General features: G+C 36.0%; 2 protein-coding genes across 2 annotated transcripts; one reads left to right on the top strand and one right to left on the bottom strand.

Moving 5' to 3' along the window:
• Positions 1-526: 526 nt before the first annotated feature.
• Positions 527-1618, bottom strand: LOC113329182 (F-box protein CPR1-like). Its single transcript, XM_026576149.1, has one exon. The coding sequence runs from the start codon at positions 1616-1618 to the stop codon at positions 527-529; it is 1092 nt and encodes a 363-aa protein (XP_026431934.1).
• Positions 1619-15801: 14183 nt separating this feature from the next.
• LOC113329181 (wall-associated receptor kinase 2-like) lies at positions 15802-19953 on the top strand. The gene is made up of 3 exons (XM_026576147.1): positions 15802-16699; positions 16797-16961; positions 18317-19953. The coding sequence occupies exons 1-3, from the start codon at positions 15802-15804 to the stop codon at positions 19582-19584; spliced, it is 2331 nt and encodes a 776-aa protein (XP_026431932.1). The 3' UTR covers positions 19585-19953.
• The last annotated feature ends 1530 nt before the right edge of the window (positions 19954-21483 follow it).

The following is a 21483-nucleotide window of genomic DNA, read 5'->3' as shown; positions in this document are numbered from 1 at the left end:
CTTAGGGGACCCTCTAAAATATAGAACATCCCCTTTCCCATAGATTTTACAAAAGTAGTGAATTTCTTTTATAATTGACAAATACAATTTAAGAAGAAAAAACTCCCCGATGTGGGACTAAAAGGTTTATATAGTTTCTTAAAACTACTAAAAATTGGAAACTCCACGATGTGGGACTAAAAAATTTCATTCACAAAATAAAATACTAAATTATAATTTTTTATTAAAACTTTAAAAAAACGTGTAACATGAATCTTGCTGCAGCAAAGACCAAATAAGATACAACTCGTTTCAATCCTTTGCTGTTCCACAAATCAGAAGAAAGCAATAGCGTCGCCTAATTTATGACAGAACTACTAAAAACATCAATTAAAATCTAACAAAAGAACATCCCAGCTTGTTAGATTCTCGGGGATAAGCACTTAACACTCGCGTTGACTTAGCTTTTCTCCTCAATACTTCATTCTTCTTCACCATCACCACCCCCAGTATCATCATCGTCATCATCTTCTTCTGAGGAGTCGCTCTAATCTTCTTCGTGGGAGGCCTCCCATTGTACTTTCCCTAAATAAGTTCCCGTGCCAAGTGAAAATAGGCTCTCTTCATAGACAGATGTGCTGAAAGCAAAACCCCTTAGAGATTCATCATGGACTTTAATAGTTTCAAATGTGACATAGTTTGGGTCATACACAACGATATGCAAACATCTATCAGCCAGCACTAACCCAAACAAAATCTTCCCATTCTTCAAGAATTGCAAGGGCATATAACTAGAAACTTGCCAGAAATGTTCTCTTAGCTCAATGGTGAAGAGTTTGGTCCATGATTCCTCCTCCACCCCATTGTATTTCAACTCCCACACGTCTATAACCTCAGTACCAGAGCAAAAACAACAAATTGATCCCCCTAAAACACACAAACATACCATGGCATTTTCATCAAAAGCCGGCAGTGGCACCGCGTCCAAGTCTTCCGTCTCGAACTCAAAACGAAGAAGAAAAATCCCGTGCAAGAAATTGCTCCGTTCCAGTTGTGCTATCCAATGAAAACCTCCGTTAACAGGCCAGCGACCCATATCAGTTATTCTTGGATAACATATACCATCTATCGGAATGCTATCAACTCTTGTCCATGAATTTTCTTTCAGAGTATACACATGCACTTCACACGCAGACCAGCGACCATAAAAAGCCTGTGTCAAATGTACTACTTTGAAATCCTTAATTTGTTCATCATAACCCAATCCATATTCTACATAATTTCTGTCCTTAACCTGCTTTCCAGTAGGTGGATTCGGTAATCTCTTACATTCATTCGTAGTCGGGTTCCACAAGATAATAATAACATAGGACAACCATGTATCGTCCATTAAATCAATGTGCCTCAACAAAACCAAACCATTACAACATCCTAAAACCTCAATTTCCTTCTCGTTGGATTCATCGGGGTATATGATATGACTATTTCTTTCACATGTAGATAATGATGTATCATAACTAAAGGTGTAAAGATCATTTTGATTGTGAAACATGAGATTGAACTTGCCCATTTCAACAGCATAATCATTCCGGGCTTTAAGAAATTTGGGATTGGAGCTGCTATTCTTGCAGCTTCTCATTTTCAATGTGACTAGACAATGTGATACTCATTTTGTATAACTTTTGACTTGACGGAAAAAAGTAAAAAATTAAAATTAAAATTTTACGGAAGCCTTATGGAGATTGAACAACTAATTGGCTACTCTCTAATGGTGTCAAAAGACACAAAATATGTGCCATATGTTCATACTGATTGAATTACTCTACCATTAGCTTATTGTCAGTAAACATTATCATGCTTAAAAAGAGTAAATTTGAATCTACTATGAATCTTGTTTTGAGACATACAAGGTGATGACAAAATATAGTCATCATGTGGTAAAATCACTGACACCTTATCCATCATATTTTTATCATGACAATAATATCATTACTTCATTAGTGTTAATGATAATAATTAGAATATAACATTAATGATTAGTAGTTAATGTTAATGATTAGTGGTTAATGTCATTATATAGTGTTAATGTCAAAGGGATTTTTGTATTCGAGAGATAGTTAGGTTGGGGTTTGTTAAAGAAGAATAAGAAATTAGACTTCTGAGATCCGCTGAACTAATAAATAATTTAAGGATTGTTCATACAGAGGTAGACTTCTAAGTAGGGTTTAATGTCCTTTTTATAAGTTGAATTTGTCAAAAAAAAATGAATTTTTACAACCTAGAACTACTGATTAGATGAAAGGTTCGGATGCTAACTTGTGAACCGAACCTAGGTATATTTTCAAAAAATATAGGTTCGACTGACAAGTTAGCATCCGAACTTCACTCTGTAACTGACGAATTTAGGTTCGGCTGACTCGAATAAAAAATTGAACAAGCGAACTTAGTGTGTTTTTTAACAAAATAAAGTTTGGCTATCATTTTCATGTTTAATTATTAGTGGAACTTTTCATCAACACTTTCATAATGGAGAACAACGAGCAATTAGTATGACAATTCATTTAATTTTCAGCCAATCACTCTGTAATACCATGAATTTTTTCGATTTAAACCTATTATGTCAATCATATACTAGAAAATAAGACATGGGTTTGTAAGAAATACTTTGTACATAACCATTAAGCGATTTGATTTCTTATTCTTCTTCTTATTCAGTTCGCGGATTAGAAGAACGATTAAAATGATTACGATTTTTCGTGCACATCATTTTATTGTTATGTTTAATCGACGATCAAAATTTTATAAATAGAAGATAATGAAAATTTGAAATCGGGATTTCACGAATAAATTTTGTTGAGAAGAGAATATGAGGAAAATAAAATTGATTTTTGTGGAATTAAGGGTGAAAAACATATATAGGCTTGTCTTTTTTGAGGGTTACAAATTTAAGCCAGTTTTTTTCTTTTTTTCCACTTTGCAAAACTAGCCCGATTTTGACCACTTTATTGAAAAACATCTAACGGTGGTTATCCACCTTTTTGGCACTGTTAGTATAGAGTAACATACTTATAAGCCCTCAAATCATTGTGTTTTATTGGTAACTCATTGATTCCTTCATACCACTGAGTTTCAAGTTAGCTCAGACTGTGACTTGTGCTGGCTAACTGGGATGCGTTGTTTTTGGCTAACGAAGCTGTCTTGCATAGGGAATTTGCACAGGTTGCGACTAGCATTCAAAAACTTGAACATCAAATCTCTTCTCAAATCAACAACAACCACAAACTCTAGAACTGAATCATACCCATCTTTCAATTTCTCTTCAAACTTCTCTAATTTCACACTATCTGTAGCTCCATAATCTTTCTTCCTGCCTGCAACACAGCCTATAACAGTAGTAACCAATCTTCAAATGCAGCAACTTCCCTCCATCTACCATCAGTTCCAACCACTCATCACCTGCGATTTCTTCAACTCAGCTGATTGAAAAAAAAAAGAGAATTTCTCTGCAATTTGGTGAGGAGGGGTCGTGTTCCCTTCTAACATATGGGGAAGTTTCCGTCACCGTGCGACGTCGGAGATTATATGACTTAGGATTTTAAAGGGTTTGATTCCTATCACTTGATCACAAATCTGTTAGGATCGATGGGTTGGTTTGAATTACTATTTTTCCATTATATAGTAAGGTTTGGTTCGAAAAATGATTCTGTATCGTAAAATTTCGTTAATGTGGTGTTGTATTTGATTAGAATGCCCCAATATCTATGAGCACGGATACTGATACAGCGATACGGATACGTGAATTTGTCAATTTTCAAAAAATGGGGATATAGGATACGTAGCGATACGTGTATTTATTAAAAATATTTAATCTATTAATAAGTTATTTTAGCAAAAAAATTAACATAATATTAAAAAAAATAATAAACACTATCTGGAATATTAAGAAAATAGATAAAACCTATCTAACATCATGTTCACCCATCACTCATCAATATTGTCAAAATCAAAGAGCACCGCTTCTAGTTATGGTTCGTCAAGTGAAAGATTTGCAACTTCAAATTCTCTCACATCGTGTAGTGGATCAAATGCATCTCCACTGATATCCCATATATTATACTTTCACCGTTCGTATAATTTCACTTTTTTCGTGAAAGGAGACGAAGATTATTATGAACAAATTTTGAAGGTGTTCCCAAGTATCCCAAAGTATCCTCAAGTATCCGACACTGATAAGGCGTCCGATACGGATACGTCACCAATTTTGAAGTATTCGTGCTTCATAGCTCTATATATATTTGTTTGGCCAAGCATGCATAGTTTTGTTTGAACGATTTTTTGGGAACTAGCCCATTTTGGTGGGGGACTACTCATTTATTTTGGGCTGGATATTTGAAGTAAAATCCATCCACCCTTTATCTTTATTTTTTGTTAATACCAAAAAAACCCTTTGTAATTATATCATTGTTCGTGTAATGATTAGTTAGTGTTAGTGTAATCATTGATTAGTGAGTTATTAATAGGAAACTTATGTTAGAATCAGAATTACTCAGAGACAAGAAGAAGAAGAAGAAGAAGAAGAAGAAGAAGAAGAAGAAGAAGAAGAAGAAGAAGAAGAAGAAGAAGAAGAAGAAAAAAGGGGTTGAACCCGAAAAATCTTATTTTGAGTTTTATAAATATGATATGAGTGATTCATGTGATGATAACTCCTCATCAGATTCAGAACCTCCTTCATCTCCTAAGGTATTTGTCAATACTTGTAACGGTCCGGGTATGAGTTATTTGTTTGATGATGAATGTTTTTTCCCCCAAACTCAAGATAATGACCCAAATGATGAATTTTATCAACCACAACCAGTAGATGAAGGTATGGGTACTCAGGTATAGCTCAAATTTAGTTTACGTAGCTTGAAATGTGCAAAATATTGGCCAAAATGAAAATTTTAGTAAAAAATTTCAGCTACGTAAAGGTGGTTCGGTTACCAAATATGCATTGCGAGCAAACCGAACTCTTCTGTGTGTGCAGTTCGGTTTATTGATGTAGCATACGCAGGTAACGGAACCACATTTTAATGGAGGTTTTTGAGAGTTCGGTTACATTTTTCCAGATAACGTTGCCGAACTAATAGTATAGAGTAGACAGAGAATAGTTCGGTTTCGTCTACTATATGGGTTGCTGAACGTTTAAGTATAAAATTTTGCATCACAGTTCGGCAATCTCGCAAAAACTTTCTAGTTATTTGCTAACCGAACTATAAGTTCGGTAAGGTCGATAAACTTTTTACATTGCCGAACTTATAAGTGTTTTTTGTTTGTGGTATCATTGACGTTGTGCTATCTCTCGTAGGTTTAATGTGATCCAATACCAATGGAAAATAAACCTTCCCCAGTTGATATTTTGTACGAGGACACATCCCATCACTACATGAATGACTTGGTATTCACCGATCCGGCGGAGGCAAAGATGTGGGCTAGAAAATATGCACAAAATACATGTATGTATTAGTTTTGAATGGGAATGAATCACAAACTCACTTTGAAATGGTTTGTGAGAGAAGCGGTGATCCCGAAAGAAGCCACAAGAGTAAGGGTTATGTTTATGAGGGAAAGACAAATAGGAATAGCAAAACTTTCTCAAAAAAGATTAATTGCCCATTAAATCTATCATTTAATTATAACAAAAAATTGGATGGATGGGTTCTTTACCGGGTTATGGAAGGTCTTCATAACCACCCTCGTCCGGAGCATCTTGAAGGACATTTCATGGCGGCAAAACTAACTCCTCAAGAGATGTAAAAGGTAGCTCAAGTTAGGAGAATGGGGATTTCACCTGTTCAAATGCTTCAAATAATAAAGGAAGATAACAAGGATAACCACTCATCTTTTTCCACAATTTACAATGCAATTGAGACAATTAGAAATAAGGAATGGAGAGATAGAGAAGTGATGCAACAATTGTTTTATTTGGACCATGAGAACAACTATGCGGTTCAAAAGGATGTGGATTCGGATGGAGAGATAACACAACTCTTCATTGCGCATCCGATGAGTGTTCAATTGGCTCAATGCTTCCACGAAGTTCTAATAATGGATTGCACTTATAAGACGAACAAGTATGAGATTCCGTTGTTGAATATCGTTGGGCGTACTTTGACGAAGTCACCGTTTACCGTGGAATTTTGTTTCTTAAGGGACGAGCAATAACCAAGTTACATTTGGGCACTCCAACAAGTTAAGGCAATCTTCCGAGGTGATGATATTCTCGGGGTTATTGTGACCGACAATGAAGCTGTATTAATGAATGCAATAGCGGTAGTGTTCCCATTAGCACATAATATGCTTTGCACGTTCCATATATGGTGTAATTTGATGAATAGGTGCAAGCCAATAATTTGTCCGCCGAAGAAAAAAAGGTATGATGCGATTAAGGAGCTACTGGAACATGAACGTGCGGATGCAAAGGAGGAATTTGATAAATAATTTGAAATAAATTACGCTAAATGGGTTTCTTTCAATGGTGAATGGGAGTTATTATGTTGGTATCTTACCGAGGAAGAGTATAATCTAAATCTTGCGGAGTTTATCAACCATTGGGATACTCCCGATTACCCTGATGTTGTATCGTATGTTCTTAGGAAATGGTTGGAACCGCACAAAGAGAGGTTTGTTTCGGTCTATACCAACCAATATAAGCACTTGGGAAATCAAGCGACAAGTTTGGTAGAGTCGGCTCACTACCGTTTGGAGAAGAATCTCTTTGGATGTATTTATAACTTCATAACCGTGTGGAAGGTGGAAAGTTACTTCAAGCGCGACTTTGATAGAATTAAAGATAATTTCCAAAAAAGCCGTATATTCAAAATGAAGGGAGAATATATTAATCACCAATTGTTCAAGGGAATCCATTACAACGTATCTCGGCAATGTATGAAACGTATCTCGGCAATGTATGAAGTTGTTGATTAGAGAAGTCGAGTTGATTGAAAAGTGGAAAACCAAGCCGGATGAGGTGTGTGTTTGTAACATGAAGAAGTCTACGGGACTCACTTGTCCCCATATGATACTCAACTTCGAGCATGGCGTAATCCATTTAAGCGACATTGATCCATTTTGGAAGCATATGAGTTTTATCCCTCCTCCAAAGGGAGAAGAATCTAGAGAGGAGTTTGGTGATAACGAAATGGGAAGAACCGTGATGAAGATGTATCGAGGAATGAACAAGCTCCAAAAAAAAATCTTTTGGGATGACATGAGAAAAATCATATATCCATACACTTCAGAGAATGTTTATGAACCGCAAAAAGCAAAAAGCAAAAAGCAAAGGTAGGCCAAGGTCCAAAGAAACAAAAAAAAATTTAAAGAATATGCGAAGGTGTTGGCTAAGAAGAAGAAAGACGTAAATAAAAATACTAGAGATCATTCGGCACATGAGTGGACCGCGACCAAGTACTTGGAGGACTTTAAGAAACGGGGAAGAAGTATTGAGGAAAAAGGCGAAACAAGTGAGAAAGGTTTGAAGAAAAAAGGTCTAAAGTTCCCATTGCCACCCAGTCAACCATCTTCATAGGACGTGAAGCTTAAGGCTCCAATGTGCCCCATACAACAAAAGGCTTCACCAATTGACGTAAAACCAACATCTATTAATAAAGAATACTTGGAAGAGCTACCTTACTACATTAGAGAGTACGTCATATCGTCATATCCACCGACGACGTCCCTACGGATGGTAATTATGGTTTTCATGTTGTCGTACAACAACTAGGGCCATTCACTCATGGTGCCAAGCTATATGGTGGGTGTGAAATCACTCATATAAGGAAAAGGTTGTTGGGAAAACTTAGGAAGAACTCGTCTTTTTACAAGAAAATGTTGAGTGATGGGGATGCTAGTATTAACGATCAATTTGTTAGGTATCAACGCCGACTTCACGGGGGTCATCCGGTCACAATCGATTATTGGATGAGCATGCCGATATGTGGACACTTAATCGCTGAGGCATTCAATTGTGTGGATCATTGTTTCTCAAAGTATGCTAGTTTCACATACACTCCCGAAAAACCCGTATGTGTCGACAAACTTAAACGGAGGAGATTGGTGATGGTATTGATTAATAACAACCACTTCATAGGCCTCCGGTTACAAGACAATTGTTCATTTCCTCTGATATCCGGAACCTCTTATTGGCCTGGATTTAACCCGGACATAATGTTGATTTGGTGTGTTATGTATGGTCATAACATGGAGATGTGGAATGCATTGAAGAAGTCGGAAGAAATTGTACATGAATGTCCCTTTATTCTTGAGGATGATTAAATGACACATGTAATGATACCAATAATGCTTATGAATCAAATACTATTGTTTTTTGAAGCGTGGTTTCATTAATGGGGTTAATCATAGTTTTTTTTTTTTGAGTTGACAAATATATGTTCGGTTACAAAGTACGATTACAGAGATTGCCGAACAGACTGTTCGGTAACCAACGTAATTTATGAGCAAACCGAACTGAGGGTTCGACAATGTCAAAATTTTATGACAAAACCGAACTTGGGTTTGCATGATAGTTCGGTTACCTGTCCAAGATTTTAAAGACTATCAAACTTTTGATATTTAATAACTTCTAAATTTTAGTTTACTAATACAAGTTTGGTTATGAACAAAAAACATAGGACGTAGCCGAACATACGCCTTACAAAGTTACTAAAACTAAATTAAAAGATAAGAAAACATGGTTTAAATAACATTTAATATCCGAAGCGCGCTACGAAAAAGTTTTTGAGGATGCGGAAATGATCTTCATATTTGAAATTATTTCTTTTCTATCTTCGCCATTCATTTTTGGATGTGGGAATGATAACTCGAATGTTTCCCCCCTAAGTCGATAACGCCTTACAATCTGAAACAAACCCATAAATTCCACCACTCTATCTCTAATCTTTACAAATCGAATGAACAAAGCTACATGGTCACGGTTATGAGGGTTTTTTGTGTCTGAGCAGAATTTTTCATGAATTTTATCTCAATAACTTTGACTCATAATAACATTCATCCTTCGTTCCTAGCCCCTCTTTGGATAGTACAATATGTAGTTTCTGCAAAGAGAAAGATCTTCCCCTAGAGTAAATTTGGGACTAGGAACTGCTATTTCTAGGAGATTTGATGACAAAATGTGAACTATGAGACACATATATATACCATGGAGGCGTATAACGGCTATATTTTCAAAAAAATAGACTTTACTCGATATTTGTGTCAGATAAAAACCAGTAATATCAAAGTTCAGTTACAAATGAATTTATGCGAGCAAACCGAACTTCCAAGTTCGGTAACAAGGTAAAATATGCTTGGTAACCGAACTCTCCCTTGATGACACAAACCTAGATTAAACATATAAATGGTACATAAAACACCCTAAAACAAACCTAAAAGCGTAAATTTTACAAAGACAAAGATCTTCTTCTAGAGTAAATTTATGACTAACAATTGTCATTTTTATGAAATTTTGTAACAAAATGTTAACCTTGAGATACATATATATACCATTGAGGTGTATAACGGCTATTTTTTTAAAACAAATAGTTTTTACCTGATATTTGTGCCAAAGAAAAGTCTATTTTAAGTTTGAAAATTAGAAGTTCGGTTTGCAAAAAAAATTTGCGAGAAAACCGAACACAACCGTTCGGTCACCAGGAAAAATGGAGATATAACCGAACTTTCTTTGTAAGGTTCAAACACAAACTGAACCTATAGTTGAAACACTAACAAGTATAAAACAAACCTCAGAGTGGAGTTGTGTGATTTCTGAAACATGAAAGTGACTTTTCCAACTTGTGGACAACTCAAAATTTGAGTCCACAGAAACAAGTTCGGCAATGCAAAATATTTTGCGAGCAAACCGAACTCAGAGTTCGGTTTCACTTAAAAATGGTGTTCTAACCGAAATTTATTTGTAAGGTTCAAAGACCAACTGAACCTACAGTTGACACACTAACATGTATAAAACAAACCTCAGAGTGTATTTGTGTGATTTTTGAAACAAGAAAGTGACTTTTCCAACTTATGGACAACTCAAAATTTGAGTCCACAGAAACTAGTTCGGCGATGAATAATATTTTGAGAGCAAACCAAACTCAGAGTTCGGTTGCACTTAAAAATGGTGTTCTAACCGAACTTGTTTTGTAAGGTTCAAAGACCAACTGAACCTACAATTGACACACTAACAAGTATAAAACAAACCTCAAAGTGTAGTTGTATGATTTCTGAAACAAAGAAAGTGACTTTTCCAACTTGTGGAGAACTTAAAATTTGAGTCCACAGAAACAATTTTGGCAATGCAAAATATTTTGCGAGCAAACCGAACTCAGAGTTCAGTTGCACTTAAAAATGTTGTTCTAACCGAACTATTTTTTGAGTTTCAAACTCCAACTGAACCTACCCTTATTACACTAGCAAGTATAAAAAAAAAGAAGTTCGGCAATGCATAAAAAGTTGCGAGGAAACCGAACTCTTTCTTCGGTTACCTAGAATACTTCCACAGGTTGCCAAATTACCTATTCTGTATTCTGCATAAAATTTACTGCTAGCCGAACTGAAATCTGCAGCCAAAATATTGATGAGTTGGTTCACTCTATTGTAAAAAAACATTAAAACAAGAACACAAAACCAATTAAAAAAACTATAATTGTGTCATACATACCAAACTACAAAATTCCTCAAAAAATTGTTCAAAACAAACAAACATATGAAATTAAACAATACGAAATCCATAACTAAGATGTTTTTTGAAATAAAACCAAAAGAAATCACTAACGACGAGCCCTTTTAACTCCTTTTTCACCACGATTCTTTTTCTTAGGTGTAAATTCCTCATCAGTAGGGGTTTCTTCTCCTCCTCGGGTTTCTTCCACAGTGGCAACAACATCGCGACTTGAACCTTGTCCTTGTTTTCCACCCTTTTTCATTTTTTTGGAGCGAATTTCCTCCACCATTCTTTGAGAAATAAGCTGCTCCCACTTCCCATGGTACATGAGTTGTTCATTTTCCGACATCAAGTCTCCATTACGGATTCTAGCCATCCATTTCTTCAACAATTTCGTATCCTTCTTCACCTATTTACAAAATATATCCACAAGTAAATATTTTTTCAACACTTTATAACAACTTTAAACATAAATAAAAGTCATTTACTTACAACAATATCCCATAACTTAATGGATTCTTCTCCACAAAATGCTTTGAGCTCTCTTAGCCTCCCTCTCCTTTTCCTTCGCCTTCGCTTTATCAGCAATAGATTTTTGTTCTCTATTTATCACAATAAGATGACTAATTTGTTGAAAATACTCCATATAATCTTCGTCAACTGTATTTACATCGGCACCACAAGGTACTAAATCACCTAAAGGTAAGTGGAACTTGATTGGTTCATTCCAATGTGTTACCTAAGGAGTTGGCCGATGTTTTGGAGTAAAGTAATTCTCGATGTTCTTTGTTTCTTCAACCCAAAGTGAAATTTTCGTTCTCCACGTCGGGATCCATTTGGACACAAGAAATTTGTCTTAAAATTCTCCTTGGATTATATATTGAGTAGCCGTGAGGATGCCAAATTGGTCCATAATAAGGCGAGACGGAAGAATAACCATTCAAATTTTATCATCTACAGAGATATTATCCGGTACAACATATGGGTGAAATACCACATCGTTCACCATTAGATTATCCAATTTCTCCCTCAACGAAGCCAACTGCTCTTCTTTTTCCTTCTTCTGTGCATCCAAAAACAACCATTTTCCTGCTGTAGGTTCATTGTAGGGATACTTTGGCTTTGCTTTAGCCAATTCTAATTTAGGGAAGTGGTCATAGATCCAAACTTATGCAAAAAAAAGTAAAATATTAACCACATATATAATATAAAAATTGTAGCGAATTATTTTCTTATTGACAAAATAGAAGGTCACCTGAATAACAGTTAAGTAACCTCTGATCTGAGTTGTCTTAATCCTCGACCCTTTGTTCATTTGTTCTCAAACAAATGCAAGCACCTCAGTGGCCCAAGAGTAGTTGTTCATCTCATCTAGATTCTCCAAAATCTGTAGATAATGTGCATTCACCTTATTTCCAGAAGTGTCGGGGAAAATGACAGTTCCTAGCTGATATAACCAAAAAGCGGTTACATGGTGCCTAAGCATATCCTCGTCCATTACCATCTTTCCCTTCTTCACATTCATATCTGTCTTTTCAAATGCTTTCTTCAACTTTACCAACTTAAATTTCTTGACCATCTTCTTCATAGATCCATCTTTTTCTTCGGGATTATGATCATCACCACTTTTAGGAGACCTCACAGCACGTCTGAACTCACATTGCGCCTTTTTTAAATTCCAACCTAAACACTTTTAAGTCAATGCTTCAAGAGCAGCATAACTCATCGAGGGATTGTACCCTTTACGAAGACATTTACCTTCCACGGGTAGGCCGGTGATATTCATGCAATCATCGGGAGTAATGTCCATCTCCAAATGGAAGATGCATTGTATATGTCTCGGGATAATGTCTCTCGAGAAATGCAGATACGACAATAGTGTCAAAATACGCATGTTGAAGCTCAATAGCTTTCCACAACACACATTCTTTAACCTTGTCCTAAAACTCTGGACACTCCTTAGACAGATCCCAAGCGGCCGCCTTTTGACGACGAATAGCATCATTATGATCCTACGAAAGAAACATCAAAGTATTAATACTTAATGAAACATGTCCAAAAAAAATTTATCGCTTTGTTAGTGGAGATTACCTTTGTCGCATAAATCTTCGCAGCCCATGAGTGTTTGTAGCCAAACAAAGTTTCTCCTCCATCCGCTGGGGTACCATAAGTTGGGCTCACTGATGACAAACACAAGTCACTATGTGGAATGTGTGAGTATCTAGCACTAGGAGGCATCAGTTTTACTTTCTCTTTGACAAAAATAATTTCTTGTTCTTCACCCTCTTCCTCCTCTTATCCCTATTCCTCCACTTCATCCCTTCCTTTTCTTCATCCTCTTTTCCCTCATCCTCATCCTCCCCTTCTCCCTCATCTTCCTCCTCTTCTTCATCTTCCTCTTGTTCTTCCTCATCTTTGCCTTGTCCTTGTCCTTCTATTTCTCCTTGTAAACCCTGTCCTTGGTCTTCTTCCTCCACAACTTCATTTCCTTGGTCTTGATATCCTTCCTCTTCATCATCATCATTTTCTTCTTCAACAACATTATCAATTATATTCTCCATAACCCCTTGATTGATATCTTGGATTACATTACGAATATTCAAATGTTTAGCATTTTTAGCACCACAGTTTCGGAAATCCGAATGTACTCTCCCACGAGGGGTTGGGGTTCTCAAATCTTCATCTTAATTAGATCTTTTTCCTTTTTTCCTAATGAATGAAAACCACATTATTAGATAAACAAAATATTTTCCTATCACATAAAAATTAAAAATCGGGTTACATCATACATAAATTGTCACCAGTCAAAAGTTCGGTTATCTCGTATGTAAGTGTTGAAGAAACCGAACTAGGCGATCGGTGACCTAGTGTAAGTTGCCAAATAACATAACTACATCTTCGGTTCTCCCTTAGAAATGGGGAGGTAACCGAACTGTACAATAAAAAAGTTCAGTTATCTATATCAAAATATCTATTACACCGAACTCCAATTTTCAAATCCATAGACAGAGTTCGGTTACGCAATTTTTTTTTGCGAGATCACCGAACTCAACAGTTCGGTTACGTAATTTTTTTTTGCGAGATCACCGAAATCAATAGTTCAGTTACCTAAAATTTATTATAGTTTACGACATTGCCGAAGTGTTCTTCAAAAGGGTAGTTCGGTTACGAAAAAACTAGGGTTTTGAAAATTCTCCTAGCCGAAAGGCACCCTGAAACTACCATTTTCAGTGGGTTTTTATGATTTCTTCAACCAATTTTTTTTTAAAAGGAATGGGTTTCAAGGAAATTACCCGCGGATTTGCATTTGACTTGAATCAGACTTCTTGGTTGTTGTTGGATGCTTGATTTTGCCTCTCAATGGTGCTTCAAGTGGTTTAAGAATTAACAATTCTTTTGGGAGATTCACTATGTTTGGGAGTCCTGGACTCAATCCTGGAAGTCTGGGTGTTTGCTTGGCACGCATTGCTTGTAAGGATTGATTAATCGACGATGAAATTTTTTCGAATCGACGATTAACGTCGATGTTAACGAAGAAGATGAAGAGGAAAGAAGAAGAAGATGAAGAAGAAGAAAAAGAAGAAAAAAAAATAGTGAATGAAACTGATTAATCTTCTTTAATCAGTTTGGTTAGGTTTTAGGTTAGTGGATTAGATTAGTGGGTTATTAAGAACCTTAATTAAGATAAGGATATATTAGTCTTCACTAATTATTTAGGACACCTCTTAAAATTTAAGGTGGACATTTGAATCACAAAGTAGTGCCCCACCAAAATGGGCTAATGCCCAAAAAATAGTTCTTTTGTTTGGTTCCTTCCAAGTCCAACAAGAATGGATAGCATCAGCGTGAAGCCCAAAATTTAAGAAGTTTGTTCTCATACCAAATTAGGCCCATTTTATTTACCATGGTTGTGGTGGCACTTCATGCAGAGCGAACAACGGACGTTTCCCGCGAGTCCCCGAGGGGAACTCTATCACTTTCAGCTAGCTACTGATGTGGTAGTCCAGCTTGGGATTGTGGGGAATTTTGAAATGGTTGCAAGCAAACTGGCAGCCAATACAATTACGGACATTTACAACTCCTCAAGGATGGAACATAATGGTTGAATCTTCGGTTAAGTCAGGAACCTTTGGAATTTGGATCATGCGGTGCAAAATGTTTTCTGATTAAGATACATGTTTGAACTTGTTACCCGACCAAACAAGTGGAATCCAAGCTATTCCAAATTAGAAAAAAAGTGTGGAAATGTTAAGTCTAATAGCTTTCAAGTTCATCTGCATTTTTCCATGGTTTTATGGAAAATAACTTGAAATCCAAACTAATATATCAATCCAAAGAGCATTGTTCTAGTCTAGATGAGTCAATTTCTTTATTTATATTAATTTATTTTTTTTAAAAAGAGAAAGATAAGGTAATAGTTCAATTGAACAACAAGGAGTGAAAAGAACAGTAGGAAAGATAAGGTACGAGACTTCCTTTCATCCTCCAACACACTTGCATTTCGTATTAAGATGTCTAATAGGATCAAAGAGATGTGGATGAAATTTCAAGTGACATACATAATATCCTTACGTGTTAATAGTCCAATTGAACAACAAGTAGTAAGTTTCGACGATAATCTGTTTGTAATTCTACTCACATCCCCGTTACAGTAATTTTCTATGGACCCTCACTAGACTTATTATTGACTTGTCTTGTCTTGTTCTCGTCTCATCCAATGACTTGGAAGAAAAGTCGATAGTCAAGCCAAGTGTTGTATACGTTGGACCATCCACCAAAAGAAGCCAAATAAAAAAAAGACATAAAGATTCTATGGCAGGGAAAAAATATGAATGCTTTTAAAAAATTCTACCTCCGATGAAGCTCAAATTATTGGAAACGTCAAAAATTTATCTGACAGGATACCAATTGATTGGAAATATAACTGCTGATTGACTGGAATATTATAAATAGGGCCACTCCCACATTTCCCCGAAGTCATGAACCAGGAAATGATGTATTTGGATGTATTCATAGACGAATTGTTCATAAGCAAGTTTGAGGCGGCCACACCATTGAGTGTGCATAAGCAAGGGTCTATATAAGTAACACAATACTTAGCAAATAAAATTGAAAAACAATAAATCATGGTTTTGCATCTTCTTGTAAAGTTTCAGTGTTTCACCTTGTTACTGTGGCTGCAATTAGCATCTTCAGAAATACTAACCACTGGTTCCCGAGTATTACCCAAGCCTGATTGCCCAGATAAGTGCGGGAGTGTAAGCATACCCTTCCCTTTTGGTGTTGGTGATGGTTGTTTCATAGACGAATTGTTCGAAATGATATGCACCGATGGTATCCTCACTTCTCCAAAGGCAATGAATCAGATGTTTGATATCTCACATATATCGGTACTCGAAGGAGAGATGACAATACAAGCTTACATAGCCAGAGATTGTTCTGGTTCGGAACTATCTGAACAATATGATAATTTGGCAGGCCATATCGAAAAATTCACCTTCTCTAGCACAAAAAACAAGTTTATTGGTATAGGTTGCGACACCTTGGCATATCTAGGACTGCCAGGTACTTCATCTGTTGGTACGGGATGTTTGTCAATCTGTAGTAAAATAGCAGATACGCTTGATGGGTCTTGCACTGGTGTCGGTTGTTGCCAGTCCTCTGTCCCAGCCGGACTGTCAACAGTTATAGCCATAGTTAAAAGCGTGTACAGTACCCGTACACCATTGAGTTTCAATCCATGTAGTTATGCTTTTGTAATTGAAGAAAGTTCGTTTAATTTTTCTCTGTCATATCTCCGTGATTTCAAAAATCATGGAACTGAAACTGTACCTGTGGTGGTTGATTGGACTGTTGGTAATGAGGCTTGTCATGAGGCTAAAAGAAATTCAATCAGATATGCATGTGGAAACCACACTGACTGTATAGATGGAGGCATTAAGTCACTAGGCTACCGCTGTAATTGCACAAAAGGCTATGCAGGGAATCCATATCTTCAAAGTAGCACCAGTGGTGGTTGCAAAGGTAATATTTACTAACTCCAATTGCCTCCAATGATTTAATTACCTCTCAAATATAACTCACAAGTGCAATATACCGACCCTTCTCTTTTGCTGGGCAGATATTAATGAATGTGAAGAGTTTTGCTTGAATGGTACTTGCAAAAATACAGATGGTAATTACAGCTGTACTTCTTGCCACAAGGGATATCGCTTGAATAGCTTTGGCTCGGATTGCATTCCTGATGACAGTAAAAGTCAGCGTACGTTATACATGATTGTTATTGGTAAGTAGTTATCCAGGAATTATATAGTAGTATACATATGAATGCCAACTGGTCTATGCATTACTATATTAAGGGATCATTATGTAGGACTCTTATGGGAAGCTTAAGTATATTAACATTTGCATGTGTCGATATAGCAATGGTTGAATAGGAGCTGACAGTTTTAAGTTACCATAGATTGTGCATAAGTTAGCCATACAAAAGCAGTCACTCGATTGTTCTTATGCGGCCTCCTTTCAGATGATATGATAACATGTGCGCCACATATACTACTATATTGTCCAAAATATTACTCCCTCTTACTAGAATTTCTATTCTCTATTCTATTTTCGTCTGTCCTTAAATACTTACCAGCTTCTATTTATAGTCATATTTTTTAGTCAAACTCTCAAATATATACTTCAAACTTTTACAATTATAAAATTATTTTAAATATCATTAATATAAATATTACTTCCTCTGTCCATTTTTATCTGTCCTAATTTCTACTTTGATCTGTCCATTTTTATCTGTCCGCTCTGTTTATAGACATACTTTTTCCTTAAACTATCAAATATACCCTTTTTTTTATAATTATAAAATCATTTTAATATAAACTTAATTCAAAATCATAAATATCATCACCATATATAAGAAGAAAATCCATTCAATATTTTTTTATATTAATTTTCATTCCTTTTTTAAATAAAAGCATTTATGGGTAGTTATAAAATTCCTAATACTTCTATTTATTCTTAGAATTTTTAACACTAATTTTGGTAATAAACTAATATTAAATAGGGTAGTCAAGGGCTAGTCATGACATTTTATAGAATTTCCTTAATATCTTGACAAAGTCAAAGCGGACTCTTAATTTAGGGCGGAGGGAGGAAATGATATATTCCTCAATAGGAAACAAATCTACTAAATCAATCCACAAAAAATTTTATTTTTTTCTTCTATTTAAATATTTCTATAAATATTATAATTACCAATGTATTTTTCATACATTCTCCGTATACTCCTTTTTAATTTTAGTAATAATATAATATTTAATATGAGTAGTTTTGTACAGTCATCCGGTCTTCTTAATTTCTTGACTTTGTCAAAGCGGATTAATAATTTAGGAAGGAGGGAATAAAAGACATGGTGCATGATGGTCACATATGATAGGGTCCCTAGTGTGTATGTTAATGAGATAAGGGGTCAGACTGGCAGTCTTCCTCTCTTTGACTTTATCGGAATGGACCTAGCAAACTACTCGCAACTCCATACCAAAATATATAGCCGTAATAGAAAGTAAAAACACCATTGATTAACAAGATTGCAGGCAAGTGATTTTTCTTTAGTTTCCTTAAATGTTTTATCGCATGCAGGGGCCTTCCTGGGCTTATGTCTTCTACTTGTCGCTAGCTTTTGGTTGTATTGGGGGTATAGGAAAAGAAAGCACATGAAAGTGAAAGAGGAGTTCTTTAAGCAAAATGGTGGGTTGATTTTAAGTCGACTCCTTGATGAACGGGAAGACGATATCGAGAGCAGTAGAAATGGAAAAGGAGAAAAGAAGCATCGATCAATTGCAAAAATATACACAGAGAAGGAGCTGAGAAAGGCAACAAACAACTATCATGAAAGTCAAATTCTTGGCCAAGGAGGTTTTGGCACGGTTTATAAAGGAACCTTACCTGACGGAGATGTGGTGGCGATTAAGAAAACCAAAGTAATGGATAGGAGCCAAAATGAGCAATTCATAAATGAAATTGCTGTCCTTTCACAGATAAATCACAAAAATGTGGTTCAGCTGTTGGGTTGTTGTCTGGAGAGCGAAGTTCCTTTACTAGTTTATGAATTTATTGCTAATGGAACCCTTCACCAGCATTTGCACGGAACGGGTTCTGCTGCTCTTTCATGGGAAGATCGTTTACGAATAGCCTCCGAAGTTGCAGGATCATTAGCCTACTTGCACGCCGAAGCTTCCATACCCATAATCCACAGAGATGTCAAGTCAAGTAATGTTCTTCTGGACGGTGAATACAAGGCAAAAGTTTCAGATTTCGGTGGTTCGAGGTTGAATCCTACCGATCAGGCTCAGTTAACTACAGTAGTTCAAGGTACTATGGGATACTTAGATCCAGAATACATGCAATCAAACCAACTAACAGAGAAAAGTGATGTTTACAGCTTCGGTGTTCTTCTTGTGGAATTGCTGACAGGTAAAGCAGTAATTTCTTTTGCCAGACCTGAAGAAGATAGAAATCTGGGTAGTTATTTCCTTTCTACCATGAAAACCAACAGGTTGTTTACAATTCTAGATTCTAGTTTGGTACTGAATGATAATGAACGAGTTAGTAGCGTGCATGGCCACCAGCAGATCCAACAAATGGCTGAACTAGCACAAAAATGCTTAAGAGTGAAGGGAGAAAAGAGACCTACGATGAAAGAAGTAGCAATGGCGTTACACGGATTGATCATGATGTCTTCTTCTAGTTGCCCTGATGTCTTGGAGGATGAGGATTTAATTAATATAAGCAAAGAAGAACGCATGCTCCTTTCAGAATCAGCAAAATTAATATCCTACACAGATAGCATATCAACAGTTGGTGATACAAGCAGAGGCATACTGGCCTTAGAAACTGAGGGGCGTTAAGGTATCATGCACAATGAGAAGAAGTACGTACATCCCTGTTTAGTATCTTAAAGTTGTTCATAGCCCATAGGTATACAATAGAATAAACTGCATGATGTTATCGGCGTATTAGAATAACTTAGGGTTCAAGTAGCTAATACATTGTTAACTTCTGTATCTGGTACAAAAACTCTGAATGCTCATTAGATGATCGGGGATCCAAGACGAACAACAGATGGACATTGATGATGAGGCTATATTTGAATCAAGATATAATAATAATTGTAACTAAGTTTGTTGTTTTTTGTTTTCGTGGATAGTAAATTAAGTGTTAAATTATGCTTGGACTATTTACTGTCACTGTTACAGAAAAATATAACAAAAAATTGTTTGGAGGTCAGCTTATTAATTCATTCAGAATAGCGAAGAAATGCCTGACTTTGTGCAGAATGGATATTAAAGCTCTTTGATGGCTGAATTGCGCATTGAATATTGAAATAACTTTGAAATAAATGCTCATCTGTATAACTTGGCCAAAAAATAAAGAGAAAAAGAAAGAAAAAAAATGACGGAAGCCTTTCTCATATATCAGAGCCAGGTTTCGACCCGGGACCTGTGGGTTATAGGCCCACAACAATTCCGCTGCGCCGCTCTGATTTGTTGAACAATAACTCAAACAGTTGAGTCATATTTGAATTCCATCGACTCAACCCAATTAACTAACCATGAGAGAAAGTAAACCAATTAAGCTGCAAGAAATGTGAACTTTATACATGTTATCTGCAAGGAAAAAAACTGTAAGTGATCAGCTAGCTTCTGATCTAATTAGGCTACTCTTGGGACGATTTTTGGGATCTATGCTTATGGAGATTGAGCAACTACTTGGGAACTTTCTGATGGTGTCTGAAGACACCAAGTATGCGCCTTGCATTCCTATTAATTGAACTATTTATCAATTAGCTTATTGTTAGTAAGCAGCATCATGTTTAAAGAGTATTGAATTTACTATCACTTGATCACAAGTCTATTAGGCTGGATTGATATGTTATGTACATTATAGAGTCAAGTTTGATATGAAAAATGATTATGTCGTAGTCTTCATTAACGTGGTGTTGTTGTAGATCAGACATTCTATTTTTATGTCATGAATAATATCGTTTGATTCCTTGGAAACTTGTTTTGAGGCATACTGAGTTTTTTTTTTGAGGCATACTGAATAATGCCAAAATAGGATCACTATATAAAAAAGATAGGAGATAGAGGAGATAGACTTTTGAGTGATTGATAAGTTCAAGTCTCCACATACCTTTTTGTCGATGAAGTTCCACTGGTTCCTTGAGTAGTTCTTCGTCTTGTATGATGATCCGCCATGGAGTTTTTGAGCTTAACTACACTTTCCATCCTAGTCCGAGACTTAGCTATAGTAGACTAGAAATCAAGACTTATAGTTTTGATCACTAACATTGACAAACATGCTTGAGATAGCAACGCATGCGAGCTCGACCGAGCAATGCTCTAACAGTCTCCCCCTTTTTCAATTTTAATGACAAAACTATTAACACATATGTAATACAAAAAAGATAAATACATTTTTGAAACTCCTATTCCACATGTCTAATCTTCAACATTACTTGAAATCTTCGTCACTTCCAAGTAGTCCAATGATCCCAAAGGTTGTAAGTTTAGCATCATCGTTGTTAAAAATCCGTAGCTATAACAATGAGAAAACAGAATTCTCGATCATTGTTATACAGTGTCATAGTATCATTGCACAACATCAAAGTTCAATTGTATCACAACTTTTACAACAATACTATGGTGATATGTATCACTCTCCCTTAGTCAATACTCCATCTCACATGGAAAACACTCCCCCTTACATATTGATCCGAGAACCATATGTATTTGTAGTGTGAACTA

Source organism: Papaver somniferum, unplaced genomic scaffold (genome assembly GCF_003573695.1).
Source record: "Papaver somniferum cultivar HN1 unplaced genomic scaffold, ASM357369v1 unplaced-scaffold_115, whole genome shotgun sequence".
Taxonomy (NCBI): domain Eukaryota; kingdom Viridiplantae; phylum Streptophyta; class Magnoliopsida; order Ranunculales; family Papaveraceae; genus Papaver; species Papaver somniferum.
The sequence above is the reverse complement of the archived record's forward strand: the minus strand, read 5'-3'. Positions and strand labels throughout refer to the sequence as shown.